The 21992-nt window shown below is 38.9% G+C and overlaps 1 protein-coding gene across 8 annotated transcripts in view; it reads left to right on the forward strand.

The window, feature by feature from the left end:
• Positions 1-21992, forward strand: part of PLCB4 (phospholipase C beta 4) — a 218145-nt gene that overhangs the window by 142802 nt on the left and 53351 nt on the right. For 6 of the 8 annotated variants that reach the window (XR_008234723.1, XM_052784069.1, XM_052784070.1 and 3 more), the window contains 12 exons: positions 522-603; positions 1712-1812; positions 2455-2512; positions 7215-7323; positions 10967-11177; positions 11820-11913; positions 12565-12644; positions 13123-13207; positions 15759-15849; positions 16765-16860; positions 18331-18431; positions 20169-20204. Coding sequence is in view for 7 of the 8 variants with exons in the window: in XM_052784069.1 (XP_052640029.1) it covers positions 522-603; positions 1712-1812; positions 2455-2512; positions 7215-7323; positions 10967-11177; positions 11820-11913; positions 12565-12644; positions 13123-13207; positions 15759-15849; positions 16765-16860; positions 18331-18431; positions 20169-20204 (1144 nt within the window). In the remaining variant the exon portion in view is untranslated. The remainder of the gene's footprint in view (positions 1-521; positions 604-1711; positions 1813-2454; positions 2513-7214; positions 7324-10966; positions 11178-11819; positions 11914-12564; positions 12645-13122; positions 13208-15758; positions 15850-16764; positions 16861-18330; positions 18432-20168; positions 20205-21992) is intronic. The other 2 variants (XM_052784072.1, XM_052784074.1) reach the window with 1 other exon arrangement.

Genomic DNA, 21992 nt, shown 5'->3' on the forward strand with positions numbered 1-21992 from the left:
GGGAGTTGCTTGCTAGCACTGACTGCTTGAAAAGGAAAGAGGAAGGAAACTGCCATTGGGAATGGTTCATGCCTGCCTTATGGGTGACATGGGAGGCATAGGTTAATGGTTGGAAAGGAAGGGAAGTCACCACAACCAGGAATGGCTGGAGACAAGTCTCCTCACTTGTAGAATCTGCTACTTTTTAAACACAGTCATTTATCTATGCATAGAGTTGAAAAGAGCCTACAGAACAATGCTTTACACGGCTCTGTATCCCAGCATATTGGAAAAAAACCCTCTTTTGTTCTTTTTGTAGTCCATTATTTTGATATATTTTTAAATGGATAGCTTGCAGGCAGAGCACTGCTGCTCAGTGAAGCTTAGAGCACTTTTTCAGCAGCACTATTGCTTGGAAGATGCTTACGTTCATCAGTTTAAGCCAGAGGAAAATGTTGGCAGTAAAAGCAAGAGAGAGAGAACTGATTGTTTAAAAAGTGACTAACATTTCTCCTTTTCTTCCCCACTCTTTTTTGTTTTAGCATTACCAGAACCTTTGCATCAGGTAAAACAGAAAAAGTGATCTTTCAGGCACTTAAGGAATTAGGTCTTCCCAGTGGAAAGGTATTTAGTGGTTTTGAATAATTTTTTTGTATACTAATAATTTGATGAATCATTCACGTTCGTAGCTGTGATGTAAGTCATTTGCATCACATAAAAACATGCCTATTGTTCATGAGTAACTTACTAATCACTGTAGGTTGTTTACTAAAACCAAAATGTAATTAAATCTGTTTGACAGTGGTCCTTAAACCTCTTAGATGAGGCTTCCCTTCCTTTCTGTAACAGACTACCTTTCATTGATTTATACAAAGTATATGAGCACAGAATATGCACATAATACTTTTTTTGTTGCATGCTGTCCTCTCAGTTGCATTTCTTGGACTCCTACTGCTCTTTGCTCCCTTCCATTGGAGAACTGCTGTCCAGCTTTGTCCCACTCACAGCGGGAGACCCTGCCAGCAGCCCCAGAGAGGTGACAGCTGGTTACAGTTGTAGCTAGTTTTTTTTGCTTTACTCCCTGCCCAGTGTCCCTTCTTTCATTTTGGAGACTCCAGCCCTTAGTTTTTGGCCTGACTGCAGCAAGCGCCTGGTGAGGCTTGCTGTCTCCAGCCAGGGAGAGGGGGTGTAGAAAGACAAGAATCCCCAGCCGTAGCAGTGCCTGGCACCTGGAATGAAATTTTTCTCACTGCTGCAGTTCTCATCTTGTTCAGAGGAGGACATGATACTGAATGTGTTAGCTATGTGTGCCCTCCATCGTGGAAGTTTTACATAGCTCTGTATGAGACCTGCTTTGCTTTTTAAAACCATTGCACCAAACTTGGGACTTTTTCTCAATCTTCCTTGTCTTCAGTATAAGCATCTTGAAGTTTGTACGCTATTTTGAACTTTCTGGGGTTTTTTAAGCTTCAGAAGAAAAATAAAGACTGTTTCCCAGTTCTATGTTTATGTAGAATTAATGTTACTGTGAGGCCAGAATATAAGATCAAACAGATCTATGATAAAGATGAATTAAGAATCATTTTCAGAAAAAACAAAAGAAACTTAGTGTATACTAGGTAAAGAGCTAAAGCAGTTCTTGGTTGCATTTTCTGATATAAGATATGCTCTTGGGAAAAGAGCATATAAGCTGTCTTTTGTTGGATAAATGTACCTTTGCATTTTGTTGCAGAATGATGAAATTGAGCCTGCAGCATTTACTTACGAGAAATTTTATGAGCTCACCCAAAAGATATGTCCCCGAACGGACATAGAGGACCTCTTTAAGAAGATGTAAGTTCAAATTTAATATAATCTTGCTTTAAACTGATTTTGCTGTATTTTTAGTCTATATCTAATAGTGACAGAACACTTTAAAGATTATCTAACCTTGAATCCTAGTAGTATTTTGAATCAGCAGTATTTTAAGACAAACTTGAGTCTGTGTTTTTCCCCTTCCTTCCCTCTCGGACTGTTAATGTAAAAGTTCGCTCTGTATTTTAGAGCAACTTTTACATGAGTTAGAGGAAGCACCTGGAACTTTGTGGTTTTGTTGTTTTTTTTTTTTGCATTGGCTTTACTAACTACTGTAATTTTAACTTGCTCCTTTAGGTGATTAACACAGTATGTGAACTAATTAAATTAAATAAGAAATTTGAAGTTTAAAAAGTTTCTTCACTCAATTTATTCTCAGCTGGAGGACTTACATGTTGTTTTATGAAGTAACATTTGTTAAGTTATAGTAAGTATGGGAGATACACTGTGCCAAGCATAGACAGTTAGTATGTTTTCTGTGACTGTTCATTTTGAGATTATAGAGCTACTTCAGGTAGAAGAGTAGGTAGTTTTAAAAGTATCAACAATGTCAACATGTAAATCATACCTACTGTAGCATCGTATATGAAAACTTACATTCTCTAATAAATTTCTTTTCAGCAATGGAGACAAAACTGATTATTTAACGGTAGACCAATTAGTGAGCTTTCTAAATGAAGTAAGCTTTTTCATACATTAACTACCATACAAGTCTGTCTGCAGTGGCTTGCTTCTTCCAATCTTCCCATTGCATGAATCATGCCATTATTTGCTATGCTTTTGATCTGCTGATCCTTCTATTATGGTAACATCCAGGTGCAAAAATCAGCTCCAGCCTTGTATGTTGTTGTGCTTTCTACATGTTGGCTTTGCAGATTGCATCTGTTGATTACTTGCTGTTGTGTTATGTTGTGTGTTATGTAGTTTTATACATTTTATACTGTTACATTCTATGCAGTTTCAACTAAAATACACCCAGTATTTTATTATAAGCAATTACTTTACCTGTAGGCCACAGCTAAATATATCTGCTAATCCTTATGAATAATAGAAAAAATGAAGTAGGCTATTATAAACAGTGGTTTGGTTCTTCTCGACAGTATTATTTCAATCTATTACAAATCTAAGAGCTAAGATGATATTTTAAGAGTTTGTATATGATTTCTAAAACACTATGTGTGCAGAATAAGAGGAAATATTTTTATTGCTGTAGTTCCAGAATACAGTTGTTGGCAAGAGTATTTAGTATTTCGTAAAAACATCACGAGTCTGTGAAGTAGTTCAATAAACAGTGTGGGATTGGGTTTTTTCCCTATGCCTAAAGCACAGTAAGTTATAGAAGACTGACTCATTTGGAATTGCAACAATAAATGTACTATGTAGATTTGACAAGAACATACACATGGAAAACAGGCACATTCTACTTGTTTTTGTACCACTAGGTTCTTGTCATCTGGAACATGGATAGCTGCTTTACCTCTCTGCATGATCTTTTAGGGACTGGGCGCATTACCAAAATTCTTTCCATCTAAAATCATTTTACTAGTTATAAATCTATTTTACGTATTTTGTTACATGTAGAAAGTTACATGTAGAAAGAGTATTCCAAAAGAAAAGATTGTGAGAAGATTAACAGCTTCAGGACTAATGGTTACACACTTGGGGCCTTAGTTCATATCCATATAGTTCTCTCTCTTAGCAAATTGGAGCACATGCTTAATCTTACTACTGTGAGATTTTCTTTTGTCACAGCTGTTTACCAAGTTCAGTGTCTAATGTTTGCAGGACTGGAGTCATAGCTAAGGCACATCATTTTTGCTTCTGCATTGAAGAGAGAAAAGATAATGTTATGATTTAAATTTTCCCCTTAAAGTACCTCAGCCCCCCAGTTCAGTTGTAGTGATAGATACACTTCACTGCTTGAAGCACACAGCCCTGTCCTCACCTTGAACCCTATTAGCTTCTGATATTTTTTTTTAGTGTTAATCCTCATTTTTCAGTAAATTATTATTTTATCATTATTTTAAAATTGATCTCTGTAGTTGTGTTAGCTTAAAGTGTGCTTCCTTGAAGCCTAAACTTCCAAAGAAGAGCTGCCAGCAATTGTGAGAACTTCCTGGCTATCTCCAGTAACTGATTAAAAAATTAAAATTGAGTTGTTATGCTCTCAGTTTTGTATTGTTGTAGCAGTTCTTTTTACAGAATTAGAAGCCTTATTTTATGGGCAGTATTGGAAAAAGATGCATCTTGTTGGCTACATTCCCATCGACACAATTCATTTTGCAGTTGGAAATCTTGTAATTGGCCCTTCAGTTGGTGACCAGAGTTGAGAAAAATTAGTCAAGTGGTTTTATAGAGTAGGACATTCACTCTCATGACTGGAACTAATGCCTTTGGCTCTGTGCTGGAGGTCTTTTGGTCTCCAAATAGAGTTTAAAGTTTTGGTCATGATTTGAAAGGCACTAAATGACCCAGAATCTCCCTCCTGAAGTGATCATTTCTGTCCCCTTGACAGCTGGCCAACAGTGTAATTAGCAGTGGTGTTTAATGCTGGAAAATATTAAAAGATTATTATCATGATATAGGAGAGGGGAGTTACTTGGCAGAGCAATTCTTCATGAGAGTCTTCAAGCTAAAGTATTTTGAATTCGGTAACCTCCAAGGCATGCTGCAGAAGCTTTAAGTGTTACAGGTTTTTAAGGGAGCATGAGGATATTTCCTGGAGTTTTTCCAAACTGCTGTCTCTATTTGACTTTTAAATGCTGCTGGCTGACAGCTGATTTAATTGTGTATCAGTATTAAAGCTTCTGGGAAGTTTTTAGAAATTTAATTATTGTCAGGCACTGAGTATTTTGTCTAGGTCTTCTTTTTTAAAACCAAATTTTGAAAAAAGAAAATGTAGTAGAAAAAGGAACTGAAATCACTACTATTGAGATTTGCTCCTGCCATTCATTTGCAGCAGTAAATTAATAAGCCAAGCAACTGTCAAAATGGAAATTCAGTAGTCTGTCCAGGACTCACCCTTTCTCCTGGGAAGGAGGTATGAGGAGATTCTTTTCTATCCCCCCTCTTCCCCACTTCCTTTCTCTTTCTCCCTCCCTCTCGCTTGCCTGCTCTTCCTCCCTCCTTCCCATTCGCTCGCTTGCTCTATCTATCTCCCTCTGTTTTTCATCTCCATGAAAGGACGCCTTTCTTACCCCTGCATAGTAAAAATTCAAGAGGCAAAATTGGCTCCGGCACATTGTTAACTGCTGTGCATCTCGGTTTGTATCCACTCAAAGAGGAGACTGGAGGCCAGGCTGAGGAGACTAAATGATCCTTCTCTCTTTGGCAGACTCATACAGGTATTCTTTCTCCCCATGCTTTTAGATGGTTCACGCTCATATGGTTAAGAATGTCTAGTGTAAGGGTGTCCTGTCTAATATGGTAACTAGAATAATCAAATGCAACTTTGTTAGACATACACAATTAGTCCTGGGGCATGTTGTCTTTCTAGATGAAACTTCGTGCTTTTAGTTTGGGTCAGCTTTTGTGTTCCAGCTTTCCTGTGCCAACAAGGTCAGTAGTGGAGAACGTTTCCCCAAGAGACGCTAGTAAGCATTCTTCATTTTTTTTAGTAAAGCTTCCATCAGTTGACAATTTTGCTTTATTTTTTAAACTAAATAAACATAAAGACATGCTTTTGTTCAAATGGTAAATTGATAATGAGTGATGATCATTGCTACAAGAATATTTTGCTCTTAGTTCCTTCCGATAACTCTGGGACTCCTTCTCAAGAGGAGACTTTTTGCTTTGTCCCATTTATTTTCTTCTGTTTGCTTATGACTAACTGTAGAAGAGAGAGAGTGGGGAATATATATTTTCTTGATTTAAAAACCTTCCCTTCTATTTCTTACAATTTTTTGAAGTGGTGTATTGTCACTAATGGTATAAAGCTTTTCATTTGTCACAGTAGACTGCTGTTGCATGCCCATGTTGTGTTGCTGTTGTGTGCTGCTTAGCAAGTTATGTCCTGCATCCATCTGTTCTCATATCATATTTCATCTGAGTTTTACCTGGATATCCAGACAGCTGATCTGTAGTGAATGAAACTGCTATATCTTAGATGCTGCAGACTGTCAGTAGCGTTACTTGAAAGATCCCTCCTTAATTGCATGATTAAATTGGCACTGGTTGTAATTTCTTGCAATTAATTAAGCATATGCACCAATGTATCGATTGTAAGAAAAGAGATCAAGTGCTTATTTTTGATTGGATATTGCTTTTTTCATGAAAAAAATGTCAAAAAATTTACACATAAGGAATTACAGCAAATGCCGATAGTGCTGTGCCAAGCCGTATCAACACCATCCTGACCACTCCAAATTATTGATCACCAATATGGGGGTGGCCTGTTACATTTCTGAATTCTCCTTAAACTAAAGCTTGAAAACTATGAACCTACTGAGGTAAAAGAGTGTTTTCACAGTCACATTTATTTCTTTATGTTTTATTGCATCTGCTTACATGTCACTACTCCGTTTGATTCTGTTTTTAATTTTCTTTTAATGGAGAATCAGGCACACAGTGTGCAGCTGTAATCCAGCATGGAGAAAAATAAAAGTTACATAGCACACTATTAAGTGAAAACTTAAAAACTCTGAGTTTTAGTAGTGTATTAGAAATCACTGCTAAATTTTATCTAAATATTACATATATTATGAAATCCTAATATTGTAAATTACTGTGAATTGAAGAGATGATACTGTGAAGCTCTTTTAAGTTGCAATATTTCTTCTAAGAACCTATGCTGGTTTTGAATAGTTAATAACACGGTGTTTCCATGATTCACAAATAATCATCAGTAGTTGCAGATTTCTAAATTTGGGTTCTAAATTCTGTATTTATAGTATAGCTTTATTTTACTTTTAATTTTTACCTTAGCTGTAGATATTGCTGCAGACATGCATTTTTGCAGAGGTGATTACAGTGCCGTCAGTCAAGTCTGTCAGTTTACATGACCTACAAAAAAGATTAGGAAGAGAGACAATTTACAAAGAAGAGAGATTTAGCTATTTATTTTCAACATTTCATTTGCACGTATACCACGTGCAGTCATTATTTTCATGAACAAGCAAGAGTAAGACCAGTTATACTATTGCACTGGATTGGTTTTTTAAAATATTTTTATAATCAAACTGCTTAGGTTTCTTATGAAAGATAAGGTTTGTTTTCTGTCTAAAGCTAAAGTTACTGTTGAATAGTCTGTAAGTTTTAGGCGCCTTTTTTTTTTTTTTTTTAAATATCCACTTCTTTCTTTCTCATCTGCAGTAATGAAATGCTCTTGGATAATAGCCATGCACTATATTGTTTTGCTGAATTCCGTTGTTTTCTAACCTTAGCATCAACGAGATCCTCGGCTCAATGAAATTTTATTTCCCTTTTATGACACAAAAAGAGCAATGCAGATAATTGAGACATATGAGCCAGATGAAGACTTGAAGAGTAAAGGTAAATGTGGGAGGGAATTCAGTATTCACTGGTTTTAGGCATTTGGGGAATTTGTTCCAAAGCACCCAACTTTTTAAAAGGGAGCTTACAGTCCTTGTGGTCAGGGGGCAAGCACTTGTGTGGCCACCCAGTGAACTAGATCAGGAAACTGATCTGCTGAAAAATATCTCCCCCTCAAAATCAGTGATTTTTTAGAAGGATTATTTCCCTGATCCAGGTTACAGTGTGGCTACAAAGACAGCCATCCTGCTACAAAATGGGAGAGGCTAGGATTGAGTAAACAGGAAGCAGCATGGAGGCTCCTAGCAGCAAGGCAACATGCATGTGGCTATGGCCAAGGTCTCAGAGAGACTGCAAAGCTGTACAGGTACTGTGTAAAAATGAAAGATAAAAAATTACCATGTGCGCCATTGGATATGCATCCACCTTCTTATGATATAATCTGTATAGTGCTTGAGGGCAGCAGCCTACCTTAGGACAGGGGATTGTATGTGGGTGCATTGAAAAATGTTCTCTCTGAGCAAGAAGATTGCAGGAAGCGTCTCCAAGCCATCTGTGGACTGCTCACGTCCTGAGCTTCTGTGGGTGTTGGAGGTGTCAGTGGTTGAACTTAGCTCCCAGTTCTTATGCATTCTGCTGAACAAGCTGTGTTGGGATCAACCGCAGCAATTAAAAATGTTGCTATCCCCATCTGTCCTCCCTGCCCTTTTGCTGGAAGTTACTGTCGTCATAGCATGTAGAGGAGGAGACTGCAGCCTTGCAAAGCCCATAGGCCTTCAGACATCCTAACAGGAACTAACTTTCACTAAACGCTCAGGCTAATGTATCAAGTTAGCACTGGAGAAGGTGGGTAGCTTTTACACATCCACTGTGCTGCCCCTGCTGATGAAGGATGTGCAAAGCAAACAACAGAAGGAGGCGATATCTTAAACTGCTTCAATAAAGCCTGAGGCAGCTCTCGCTCAGTGTTGCAGCCTTGTTGGATTCCCTGTGTGCCTTTATATTGCTTCATGATCACAGGCATTGGCACCAACCATGCCTTCTGCAGCAACACTTGCCCCTTTCACTTTCTCTGGGCCAGTGGTTGGGAAGAGTTTACAGTTGTCTTCCTCTGTCTATAAACTTAAGGAATTCTTCTGTAGCTGGATGTGTAGCTTTCACCATTCTTTATAGTACTTTAGTCCTTTTGACCAAACCACTAGAGGAAGAGCTTGTACCGTGTATGCTACTTCAGACACTGCGTTGTATGCTGGGTTAATAGATTGCTCTTTTAGTTCTGTGTAAACATGTACTTTCCAGGAATCACCTAGGAGAGAAGGAGCTATTTCTCTTGTCTAGGAGTTGTTTATAAATGTTGTGAGGATTTTCCACTCACAAGCGGCGTAGCGTATTTCTCTTCCTCTCTACATGAAGTAGATTCTCCAAGTATTAATTACTTGGGTTTAGTCAACTCTGCTCCCCCCCCCTTTTTTTTTTAAAGGCACTCATCTGTGATTTCTCTTGATGCCAGTGTATTTCACATATTTTCCAAAATGAGGAAGGTGTACTAATGTAGCCGCCACCTGTTTAGGATGGAAGATGTAAAGGCATGTTTTATGAAGGTGGAAATTAATCTAAAACTGGAAAACAACATTCAGTAATTTGCAAAGAAGATTTTGCCATCACCAAGCTGTAGCAGGGGGATGATACTGGCTTATTCTTCTAGCCAATAATTGAATCTTGGCTAATTATTTAGCTTCTTTCTTTGATTTATATTTCTAACAGGTTTTAAATAAATGTGGTAAACCTCCTGCAGGGATAGGGTTATGGAGAGTAACAACAGAACAGCAGCAGTGTCCTCTTACAGTGTTCCTCCATTGGTCATATTCACTGGTGCAGATTTTATCCCAATGTAATCAGTAGGATAGAAAGATGATTTCATATAATAACATGTTGAACCTTAGCATGTAAAGAAGGCAAGAATTTATCTCAGCAGTGGCTGTTCTCTGCAGTCTCTTTCCCCTTCTTTTTAGATATAACTTTGCTGTTGAGCAAAATAATTAAGCTCAACACCTTTTTTTGCTAAATTGTGTAGTTTAAGAAATAAGGCTGATGTACAACAAGGCAGTAGCAATAAGCAACTGACTAATCCTCAGTTGCATTTCAGTAACAGAAGGAGTCAGTAAAGCTGAACAAGTTAATGCTGTGCAGTTTAGTAACCATAGTCTGCTCAGGAACACTACAAAAGCAAATTCTTCTGCCTGGTCAGTGCATGTCAGAAATAGAAAGGCCTGTCTGTTGAGCACATAGAGCTCTGCTAAGTTGCTGAAGTCTCAGCCATTGTTTTTCTAGGACGCCTACCCAGCTGTGACTTTTTTCCACTAGATGATGCACTAGAAGTGTGTATTGTGAGATATTTTGTGCTGCTGCTTTTAAGTTCTCAGTGATCAACAAAATAAAAACATTCATGAAGTTGAAAATTCCATTTTGCCCCCTTTTTTTCCCCTTCTTCCAAAACTCAGAATCGGCTGAAAGGATTTGAATAAGACGTTCCAGAACAGTTCACCTCTGGCTGACACCAAGCACAGAAAATGTAAGCTCCGGTAGAGGATTTTTTCAGAAAGCTAGGAGCAGAATGAAAAGCAGGATTACTGGAGTTCTCTGTATAAGAGAAAAGTTGTATTAAACAAAATAAAAATGGGACTGCTGCAACCTGTGCCTTAACAACAGCTGAGTGTTTTATATGACTTTAGGGAAAGCAATCTCCAAATTAGTGCCAGATAACCATTCTCTGCAGTGACTCTTTGTGAGTAATCCCTTCTTCTCTACCCCAGATCATTTTTCAGTCTCTTGGTCACTTTAAAACTGATACTGCAGTACTGATTATTCTTACTGTGTTTTCATTAAGATTTATCCCTTGATTTATATTTTTTATACTTTATGAAGTGTATAACAGCAAAGAAATAAGGGAAAGGTGTTATGAATTCTGTCCTCTGAATTACTGTATGTCCCATATTCATTGTAGAAAATGGCTTGCTTTTCATTATAAAGGAATAAACCTATATTTCAAACAGTAAACTTGAAGGTATCTTAGATTTTTCCTAATGCACATTCATTTCCAAATGAACATCTGCAAACGTTTTCAGGTACACCTCCACTTGTTTTTGTGAGTGGCGAACAGCCTCTGCACATGCTGCAAGCTGATGAACAGCAATGAAGCCCAGCCAGGGCAGGACTAAATATGAAAGAGGGGAGAAAAGTACCATAGAAAAGTGGTACATGCAAGCTCTCAATTTCTGTCTCTCAGAGTCCCAGAGCCCAAAATTCTTGGGAGTATTCTGAGAAGATGTCCCTACTTATTTGTCGTCTTCACATCCTCTTGATGCCCTAGGTCTACTAATGGTGAGTGCTGGACATAGGTTATTGAGCTAGGTGGGCACCTGGTTTTTTTTCCTTTGTTATCTGGGAACACAGTGGCAGATTTTGCACCAGGGACACAGTTGCTGGTCAGCTTGGAGCACCGGAAGGGGAGAGCTTCTGTTTGCTTGCAGAAGCCTGCTTAAACATAGCTTTTGTGCTAGGGTTCCTGCTCTGTGAGACAGTTTGATTCCTGCCTGCTGTAAATTTCTAGTAGCAATTTACCATGCTTTCTTCTTCCTTCTAGGTGTCATATCAAGTGATGGGTTTTGCAGATACTTGATGTCAGATGAAAATGCCCCAGTTTTCCTAGACCGTCTGGAATTATATCAAGAAATGGACCATCCTTTGGCTCATTATTTCATCAGCTCCTCTCACAATACATATTTAACAGGCAGGCAGTTTGGTGGCAAGTCTTCGGTGGAGATGTACAGACAAGTGCTTTTGGCTGGATGCAGGTTGGGAGCAGGAGATAACATCCTTTAATATTTGTGAATCTAATACTTTAAACCTACATAATATACCTTGGTGGTGATATATTGTATAATTGAATGTATAAATATATTAGTGTGGTAAATGAAAATATACGTATTTAAGATACTTTTTCTCACAAAATAACGTTGAAAGGCAGTGGAATGTAGAAATTGATGTCAGGAGAGAGTTTGTGAGAAAAATAACAGAAGTTTGATGTCAAAACGACAACTGAAGAATTTCAGAGGGCTTTCTGCTTTGTAATTAAGATGTTTATATGGAAATGAGAATCAGTTTATGATTTCTTGCTTAGTTTCTTGACATACTAGAATGTGTCACCATTAACTGAGTAAGAGAACAAATTAGAAGAGCTAAAAACATTATTGTTCAGGTGCAAATATATTGACCCACACATACCATATTTAAAGTAGTATAAGTTATAAAAGTTATAAAGAAAAAAAGTTATAAAAGCAGTCTGAAATTACACGTGCAGCTTAAAAGGAATTGTGTAATGCCCCAAACTGCTTTGTAACGTACTGCTCTGAACATCACTGCTCAGAATGTGTCCCAAGTAGCTCGCCTGTACTGAAACACTAAGGAAGCTGACATCATTTTTCTTGGGTCTTTAGGTGTGTTGAGCTGGACTGTTGGGATGGCAAAGGTGAAGACCAAGAACCAATAATAACGCATGGAAAAGCAATGTGTACAGACATTCTTTTCAAGGTAAATGCCTGACCTCTACACCTGGCAGTAAGCCCCAGTAGAACCCCCAGGCAAGAATCCGTGCAGGGCATCCTCCCTTCCTCAGTACCCAGATGCTGCTCCCTTGTGACAGACTGACAAATCACATAGGCACAGTTTCTTGTTCCCAGATCTTAAGGCTTATTTCTGACTCGCATCATACACCCCCTGTGTTACATCTGCCTTTCCACAGAAACTGTAGAAAGTATGCTTCCTTCTTTTGCCCCATATTTTCACATTCTGTGGCTCTGTACCACAGAATAAATATCTTCTCCATTGTCTGAGAAGTTCCTTAGCTGTGGGAAAAGCCTGAAGATGCAGGAGTTATTCTGGGAGTAGCAATTCTCCCTGGTAAGAGAAGATGGCAGCAGATCCACGGGTAGCATTGATGGGTTCGTGAAGCTGCCATCGCTGCTGCACGTGCAGTGAGGTACCTGTTGTGCACTGAATCCAGCTTGTTGCGGGGGAACAGAGAAGAATGAGCATACAGTTTGTTCTAGTTCTGGCTTCACTTGGCACATTTGAGACTCAGCTCTGTGTTTCTCAGGGTGGGGTGGAGAACAAATAAATCTCTTTCATTATGATTGTAATTTGATCTGTTCTAATTTGAATCCTATTGCATTTTTTTTATAGGATGTAATTCAAGCCATTAAGGAAACAGCATTTGTTACATCAGAGTATCCTGTCATTCTTTCATTTGAAAATCACTGCAGGTATATGGTGCCCCCCCCCCTTTTTTTTAATAGTGCAAAGTATGAGAGAGATGATACAGCTCAAAACTATATTTTGATTATTATTACTATAATTTGAGTGTACTTGAAAATTGTGTAGGGGTACACAGGTATACTGAATGTCACTTGGAAGAGACTGTACTTTAATATACTAGTCAATCTTTATCTAGCTTAGTAATAGCAATATTTTTATATGTGGTAAAGCTGTGAAATATATTTGGATATTCCATTAGCTGTGTGGGATTCAGTTAATCTACTTTTTTGGTCTTATTAAATTCATCTATGTCAGATAATAGACTTTTATTGACAGTATAATTACAGTAAAGCGATACTTCTCAGTTGAGAGAAAGTGGGCAGTATATCATTTGGGTTGTCTACATTACTTAGTATTATTCTGTTTTGCTGAGTAATAGTGATATCTTTTTTATGTTTAAAAAATAACCAACATCATCTTTTCCAGCAAATATCAACAGTATAAGATGTCAAAATACTGTGAAGATCTTTTTGGCGATCTCCTGTTGAAGCAGCCTCTAGAAACACATCCAGTATGTTATATTCTGTCAGTCTTTTTATTTTTTTGTATTAGCTATATTTAAAACAGATGATAAACTGGGATCATATCACCTATAGTGCTGTTCACTGCCAGTCCTGTGCTTTCAAAAATGACTAGTGATTTTGGGTGTCTTTGCTTTTTGGTACAAACTTGTCCGTATCTGATTTGTTTAATCTCTTCTGTGCAGGGCTCTGGCAAGCAGCCTGGGGAAATCCATCCCCTTGATGTGTGACGTAATGTCAGCACCTACATAAAATACACCACATACATTGTATTTGCAGGTCATATGTAACTCTGAAATTGCCAGTCACTGTTGAAAACCAATTAATTATAAATTGCATGGTCTCAGCTGAGGAAACCTCTTCTTTCAGCTTTCAGCTGCACTTTGCATGCTTCATGCTCCAGATCCTGCAGTCTAGGTGGCCTCCTCTACTGCATTAAGAATTAAATTAAGCGTGAAGAGTTCCCTGCAGTCTCATTTGGACTATCAAGGGCACTATAATCTGCATGCACTTTACTCTCCTACATGGTAGGAGATAATAACAGACACTCCTTCACAAACACAATATTTGAGACTTCAATAGCTTGTTACCCAGTGCTTGCAGCTACTTCTCTAGGCCTTCCTTACTCTCCTGAGCAATGCACTCACTGTGTGCCAGCAGCCACCCAAAACCTGCAGATGCTCTTTAGTGCTGTGGGGGACCACAGCAGAGGACTCTGCCTTACCAGTCAGCTCCTGTCTATGTGACCCTGGCAAAGGGGGCTCCTGGCATTACCATCTCTAGAGCTGTGCTTTTCTTGGCTTTCCTTGCATGTTGCAGGGACAGCAACACACAAGGCTTGGTGAATATCAGGCTGTTGTCCTGAAAAGTGGATCGCAGAGAACTACATCTGTAGTGTTCCTCTGTAATGTATGTAGCACCACATTTCCTCACAAATGACAGCTTCCAGCAGCTTGCAGGGAAGCCTAAAACAGCTGGCCAAAGGCTGCCATGCTGCTACCTCAGGGCCCAGTATTTAGCCTCAGCTACCTGTAGGCTGTAGCACTACTGAGCCTTCTGCATTTTGTGTCCATTCCTCCTCATGGGTGAATTCAGTCTGCAGCTGCTCACAAAGCAAATGTTGCAGAGATGGCAGGAGGAGCTTGAAATGCGTGTTTTACGAGTGCTTGGTTTCTGGTACCTCTACTAGTTGACTAAGGAGGGCAGACTTGAGAGACATGGCATTGGTTGAAGCAGATTTGGTTTTAAGTAAAAGCAAATATTTGTCCAAATGGGCATCCAACTATGCCCTTGCTTGGGGATGCAGACTGGCATTCTGGAAGTCTGGGGATAAATGAGCTCTGCGGCACTGACACCTAGTGGAATTACAACCCAAGCACTCTCAGAACAATTGTGTTTTCTTTTCATCCAACATGCTGAAACTCCTATGACTGAGCTAGCCTGGTGGTTGTGGATAATCATTACCCTCCTGCAAGGAGGTTTGCACCCATTCTTGTGGGGGGTCGGTTTGGGTTGATTCGGGTTTTTTTGCTCAGTTGTTATTTGTCACTTCCGCTGCTTTTATTTGGTTTTGAGTCATGGTGCTTTGTTCTTTTGTTTCTTCATCTAGAATGCTGCTTCTTGCATAGCTCAGAGTTGGGTTTAAGGATAAGAATATCTGAATGTTTCTTCTAAGAATTTTTACTAGTCCTGGAAGTATCATCTTCTCCTGTATCGCTTATGGTTCACTGGAAACCGCAGTCCATTATACCAACAACTCCCTGCATAAAATCTTAGCAAGCCTGAGGTGGAGAGGGTGCTAATTACTGTACCCAAATCTCTGTTTCTTAGCCTCAATGATGTGATAGTGCTTAAATCTGAGGATTTTGGACTTCGTCTTTTCTCAATAATATTTTTTCTCCTTCCCCAAACTGGAACAAACCTTTTAGTAGTAATTCCTTGTGTATGTGAAACTTGCCATTTGTCTTTCACGAATACGGAATATGTGACCCTGTAGTCCTACCGGCAAAAATAGTCCTCATTACCTAGCTAAGGACTGAGTAGTTTTCCATTTGCCAGTACCAGCCCATTTCTGCTCTGTAAGTATGTGTGGGCTGCCTCACTTGCATTATTACAGCTTGAAGGAACCATAAAAGGTGACTTATTTCAAGATCAAATGATAATGGGCTAAACTGTAACTTGGATTGTGTGTGAACCACAGGGAGAGAGGGAAAGTAGGAAATCCTCTTAGGAAGAGTTGCAGGTCACATCCATGCCCACCGCTAGGCAGGAGAGAGTTTAGACCAGTGCAGCTGAGGATGACGTAGGCCAGTGTGCTGGCCTCAGCTAGCAACATTTACCTGAGCACAGCTTTCCCATGGGACAGGGAAGAAGCAGAGGAGACAACGTAACTGCAGTCATGCTACCTCCCAGGGTTGTGCCTGAGGTGGCACTGCTTGTTCACTGCCCCTTACCATTGCTTCCCTAAAGTCAAAATCCCAAATAAGGATACAAAGAGGCCAAATAGGTGTTATTAAGCCTTTTCTTGAAATTATTTTACAGCTTGATCCAGGTAAAGCCTTACCTTCACCTAATGACCTCAGAAGAAAGATTCTCATAAAGAATAAAAGGTTGAAACCTGAGGTAGAAAAAAGTAAGTAAAGCTTGTCAAGTATTAAATTAAACAAAAGTCCAGATAGATACAAATAAACTTTGTTATTAAAGTTTCCAAATTGCTTGTACTTTAGTGTTGGAAGAATATGAATTATACGTAAATGACACTTTGTTTGCCCTTGTGTTTCATATGAGTGCCAGAGCCTAGGCCTTGATATCAGCATGCAGCACAGGTGTAGATAGACCTAGAAATGTAATCCTGGGACTTTCATCAGATTGCTTGTTGAGCTAAAACATAATGCAGATAAAATCCCTTGTAAATTGTGCCTACTCTGGTATGTTTGCATTGCTGTGTTTTTCCAGGATAAGCATAAAATGAAATGGAATTTCAAATTGCTGCTCTTGCTATTGTTGCCAGTTCTGATATTTATCTTCTTTCAGTAATAATAATGTTGCTATGTTAGTTTCCAGTATGGCTGTAGTGATAAACACTGGTCCTTCTCCATTCAAAGATAAGCATGCAGACCTTCCACTGACTTCAGTCATACATGATTGTGTTCATACTGTGTAACTGAAATGCACATGGGAACACAGTTGAAAATCCAAGCACTTTGCCGCCATTTGCATAAATCAAGCACCAGAGAGATAGCTGTCTATTCTTTGAAGAAGTAATATGCTTGCTCCAAAGACATTTGAAGTCTATGGAAATGTTTTTCTTAACTTCAGTGAGCTTTGGATACAGCCCTTACTGACCGCTTTTCAGATCTAACAACAGTGTATGTCTAATGATGCTCTTACTCTGTAAAATTTTATTGCTAACTGAAAACTTAGAGAACCCATTAAATAAAAGTAGCTCTTGGGGTCAGAGAATCATTTATGATTGTTCCCATGTATTTCTTTGTGCTACAAACTGTTCATGTCATGACTAACTCATTTTTATTTTTCTTACTAACAGAACAGCTTGATGCTCTGAAAAAGATGATGGAGGCTGGGGAAACTTCTGCTCCTGTAAATATCCTAGAGGATGATAATGAAGAAGAAATAGAAAGTGGTGAGGATTTCATAGAGGAGGGCTCTCAAACATTGCCTGTGGTAAATCAGTAGACTGGCACGAGCATGTTACCCACAGACCTCCAGCCTTACCATCTCATCTCAGATACATACCATAGCTGCTCCTGGCTCTGTGGCAGGCTGTGGTAGGAACATGAGTTCAGCTGGTGGTACTAGTGGTAATTTTTAACTTCCACTTACTGTTCAGAAGTCATACTGGAGCAGCAACCAAGTCAGATTTTCACTGTGTGTATATGTGTGTGTGTGAGAGACTGGGAAGCTGTGATCTTTGCTTTGAAAACAGATTTTGTCACTATTTTTAATACTTGTGTCAACATCAGATTGGATTATTGCATTATACTTTATAAGGATAAAATGAGGGATAGGATTTTTTCTGCCAAACTTCAGATATCTTCAGCATAAACATCTAGCTCTGAGCCAGTGATGTGGAATGTGTTTATGGCCAACAGAGAAAAACAGACATTCACCTTGTCTGTTTTAAATGTCCACCCTCAGAAGAGGTAAATCATGCATTGCCTGCAGTTGTCTGAACCAAGGTACTGGCCTGTGACCGATGTCATGCGGAATGACCCAACTTTAGCCTATGCCTTGGTCCTTTGCTTGTTTTGTTTTTTTGGTTTTGTTTTGTGGTTTGTTTTTTGGGGGTTTTTTTGTTTGTTTGTTTTTTTCACTAGTACAAAGCCACTGCTGTTGCAGTCAGTAGAGGTCCTCATGAAAGATACTCTTTGTGATCCAAATCTTGGTATCTGTACTTGCTATGCTAAAAAAGACTGAAGTACAACGTTTTTTTGGCAAGGCCTCTCAGTATCTTTCTTCAGGTGATCAAGGACCACAGAGGAGATTCTGTTGTTTTGCAGGCCGATTTCCATTGGAATGCTTATTTCTAATAGTGTTCTTATTGTGCTGTTATTAATTATGTGCTAGACTACCAAGAGGCTCAAATAAGTATTTTCTAAAATTATTGATTAAATCCATATGAATAATGTGATTAATGGTTTCGTGTCTGTAAGAGGCCTTTTTAGCTTCTTCTGAGTACACTAGGTTCTAACGGAAAATCACCTTAAAAGCAAATGAAAATGATTATCTATAGTAGGGGCACATAAGGAAACTCTAACAATGCACATGAGAAACTTGGACACCAGCAGCTTTTTACATCTTTATTTAAAGAACTCTGTCATCATTTCTTGTTATTCCCCAAGTCTATTGGGGTTTTTTTTTTTTTACACTTTTGCTAAGCAAATTACTGATTCCTTCAAAAATACAGTAAATAAAATTTCTCTTACTAACCTTGTCAAAGCTGTAAGAATCTCAGGCCTTAGCTGTAATTTACTACTAATGCTTGGGAATCTAATACCCTGGATTTTATTTCTGTTTTTAAAAAATGCCTCATGTCTCACACAGAACCAGCAGTTGCTTGTTTTTGCACTGATCCTTTTTCTTTTCTGTGCAGCTGACCAGGAAGAAGAAGCTCATCCAGAGTACAAATTTGGAAGTGACCTTACTGTAGATGATTACAGTCAAAAAGAAGCTGTTGCCATCAGCGTCAAAAAGGTGGGATTGCTTCTTATATATATTTCTTTGGAAGCTTTCCGTGGAGGTAGGTGTAAAAGACACTCTGTTTTGGGGAAGCATCACAGCACATGTCAGAAGAATCAAACCCGAGATCTTCACCAGATTCCTAACCTTTAGGCTCATAAGAAGACAAAATTTTGTAGCCAAAATACTCTCTGCTTGTTCAGGTAGAATACTCATTGAGGAAACAGAATCAGTATGTAGGAAAACAGTATACAAGTGGAGGATTTGATAAAAAATACTAATTAAAGGCAGCAAGCAGTTTTCTGCTCCTGCCTCTGGTATTTTACTTTGCATCTCAGTTGCAGAGCCCTAATATGAGGTCGAATATCAGCTTCCTCGCTCAACAGTGGTTTTTTGCAAGGTTGCATCCTGTGTCTTCATTACAGGGATTCCCTTGGTCATTTGTTATTAACTCTTAGGGTAGATTCTCCCTTCTACCTACAGCAGTGAAGGCAAAATAGGACAATCATTCCCCAGTGGGGTGGTATGGCAGTGGGGCTATACCAGAGAGCCAGCTGGCAGACAGGGTAAGAGTCCCCTTTATTCCACTCATACCTGATTTAGTACAGTTTATCAGTCTGTGCTCAGTAACTTGAATATTACTTGACAGTAGTTAGATACAGAATATTGGAATTCAAAACTAAGCCTGCTCTGGCACTGAAGGCGTTATTGTTGCTTGCTATAGGAAAAAAAACCCCAAAATATATGTGAGTGCTAAGGTACCTTATCAGATCATGCTCCTCTGTCATTCAAGTATTTTGGCCACTTTTCTCCTGCCTGGCTACTTTTGGATCTTACTCCAGATAGAAGTATAGGTATGGAAAATCCTTCATAGCACAGATTGCCCTTGGGCAGTATGTCTCTAGCAGTTATCACTGAGACATCAGACCTGCCTTCTTGGTCTCTCTTCAAGTCAACATCTTTGCTTCTTCAGGACTTCTATGAATCCTCCCACTGAAGTATTGTTTAACTTCTTTGCTCTAGGGCTGGTTTCCCTTACTAAGTCAGCTGCTCCTTAACTACCTGAGTGTTTTGGGGTTTGGTGTTTTTTGGTTTGGTTTGGTTTGGTTGGGGGGGGGGAGGTTGGTTCAGATTAGTCACTCATCCTCAGCATATGCCCTTGGGTAACTTCTCTGCTGCTTTGCTGATCAGTGACTCGATCTTTAGGAATGTACATTTAGTGCCAAGTCAACATCTATCTGTCTAAGATTCTCAGTAGTGGCAACTTGTAATTGAAGATAGACAGCAGACTGTCCCATTGCGTATAACATCTTGAGATAGGCCTTTTCCAAATGTGGACATTGAAAGCACAGTTTACAGCAGTCTTAACCCTTAAGTTTTCAGAGCCTGGGCAGTTTGTGTATCCGGATCAGATGATCTTTTGTGTTGTCTGGGTGTGTCACTCTTTCTTTCTTCTCTGAAACTTTGTGTCCCCAGCATCTAGTGATAGCACTAGTTTGGGCTTAACTGTCTGGCATCCCCCCTCCTATTCCCATTGCTATCTAGCTGTTGGAATTTCATATCTTGTATACCCAAATTTGAAATAAACTGCAAATTTTTGTGAGTGTATGGGACAGATGAGCCACACAGGAAGGTGGAAAAGGGTATGCTTTTTCTGAACGCATTAACTTTTTGAGGATTTTTTTTTTCCTTACTTTGAGTGTTTCCTATTGCTTCTTCTTTGGGTAATGTATATATATTTTTTTCCCTTAGGCTGTTGAAGATTCTGAGCAAGAAAACAATAAAAAGGTGACACATAGGATGTTATGTAGTTTATTTTATTACTTTATATATAACATACATATTTCTTACCATGCATTCTTAGTGGTTTAACAATTTTATGCTCAGTTTCACTGCACCTACGGAGTATTTTTGAAAGTGACTCTACCTCCTTTTGTCATCTAGGGTTTCTTCTGCTGTACTTTTATACTGGGGTTAGGGCTGTCAGAAAATTTGGGGACAGACAGGAGTGCATGACTTTTACCTGCTTAGAAGTGTCTGATCTCAGTCTCAAATGTCATGCACTGGGAAACAGCAGTTCTTTGAATGGTGTTGAGATGTATCATCCCTGCTTCTTTTTTTTTCCTCTTCCCTTACCCTGACTGCACTTTGTTTTCCTCTCTCTTTTTCTTCCTTTTGCTTTCCCTTGGGACTTCTGCATTTATCTTCTCCCAGGAATCCCTTCTGTAAGACTCTTCCCACCTCCTTCTGCTCTCCTCCTCCTCCTCCTCCTCTTCTCTCATTAAAGCTGCTCCTGTTCCTAACCACACTTTGTTTCAGTCTGTGTTGTTTTCTAAGTGGGTTCTGCTTCTTTTCTTGAGGGGTGGGAGGTGTAAATAATGTAGAGACATCAACTTTCTCCCATTGTTTTCTCTAGCCCCTAAAAGGGTCGTGTGCTGTTGTAACTATTCCTTTGTTTCAGTAGGCTTTAAGAGACATTCATCCTTTACCCTTTCTAATTCATAGTTTTAAAATCATGAACACTGCAAAGGGTATAGCTCATTTACTATAAAAATTATGGGTCTGCAAGTAAAAAAGATAAAATCAATGACCAGTAGATTGTCTTAGAGCTAGCTTGTCAGTAATGCAGTCATACAGCTATAGTCTGCAGGGTACTATTGCCTTGGCACTAAGGAATGCATAATCCCCTTTGACTTCCTTTTCACTGTGATTCATTACCTAGACGTTTATGGATCAAGGTAGTAAACTACGATTAGCAATTCTCAGCAGTCAGCAAGAAGCACATTGAAAGAGCCTGGGTTTTAGAAGAGGGTTGGTCAGTTCTTCCTGAATTATTGGCCTTCCAAAAATGAAGACACTGAAAAGGACTAGTTCCTTTGAAGAAATTTGGTCTTAATTTGTTCAAAACTCTGTTAACAAGTATTGACTTAGTAACAATGTCTGTATTTTACTATTAAAGGGATGTACCATTTGGCTTATTTAGGGAAGAGATCTGTGAACCCTCAATATGTGGATTCCTGAAAAGCAGTTGGATTGAGCCCTGGTGATCAGCATTAAAATATAGTATCAGTTTGATTTCATGGGCCACTGGAAGTTTAATTCAGTCTAAAATGCACATAAAACAATGTGTACCTGGACTCATTCTGATAACTCAGCTATTCTGTGCAGTCAGAAAATGATGTTCCTTGTGACTATAATTGTCTTATCATATCAAGGCATAAATTGTTTCACTTCAAATGGAATTTGTTTTTTTAAATGTGTCCGCACAATACGGCACATAGGGGTACATGCCCATAATAAGAGCGAGTAGTTTTACATTTGCTTTACTCTCCCATCTCCTGATTAAATGAGTTGCAGTAGTGTAGGTTCTGTGAACTGCATTCTTCTTCCATGAGAAAGGGCTTTGCAGTGCTTCCTGTTATTGACTATTTCCTGATACAATAACGAAGGAGAACTTTCTGACGAACGCAGGTTGCATTCTGAAAATAAAAAACTGTAATTTCTGAAAAGACTTAGTACTTCCTTGCAGAAATTCACTGTCAGCCTACAATATGTTAGATTTTTTGGTAATGGTTC

The sequence above is a fragment of the Harpia harpyja genome, chromosome 4 (genome assembly GCF_026419915.1).
Source record: "Harpia harpyja isolate bHarHar1 chromosome 4, bHarHar1 primary haplotype, whole genome shotgun sequence".
NCBI lineage: Eukaryota > Metazoa > Chordata > Aves > Accipitriformes > Accipitridae > Harpia > Harpia harpyja.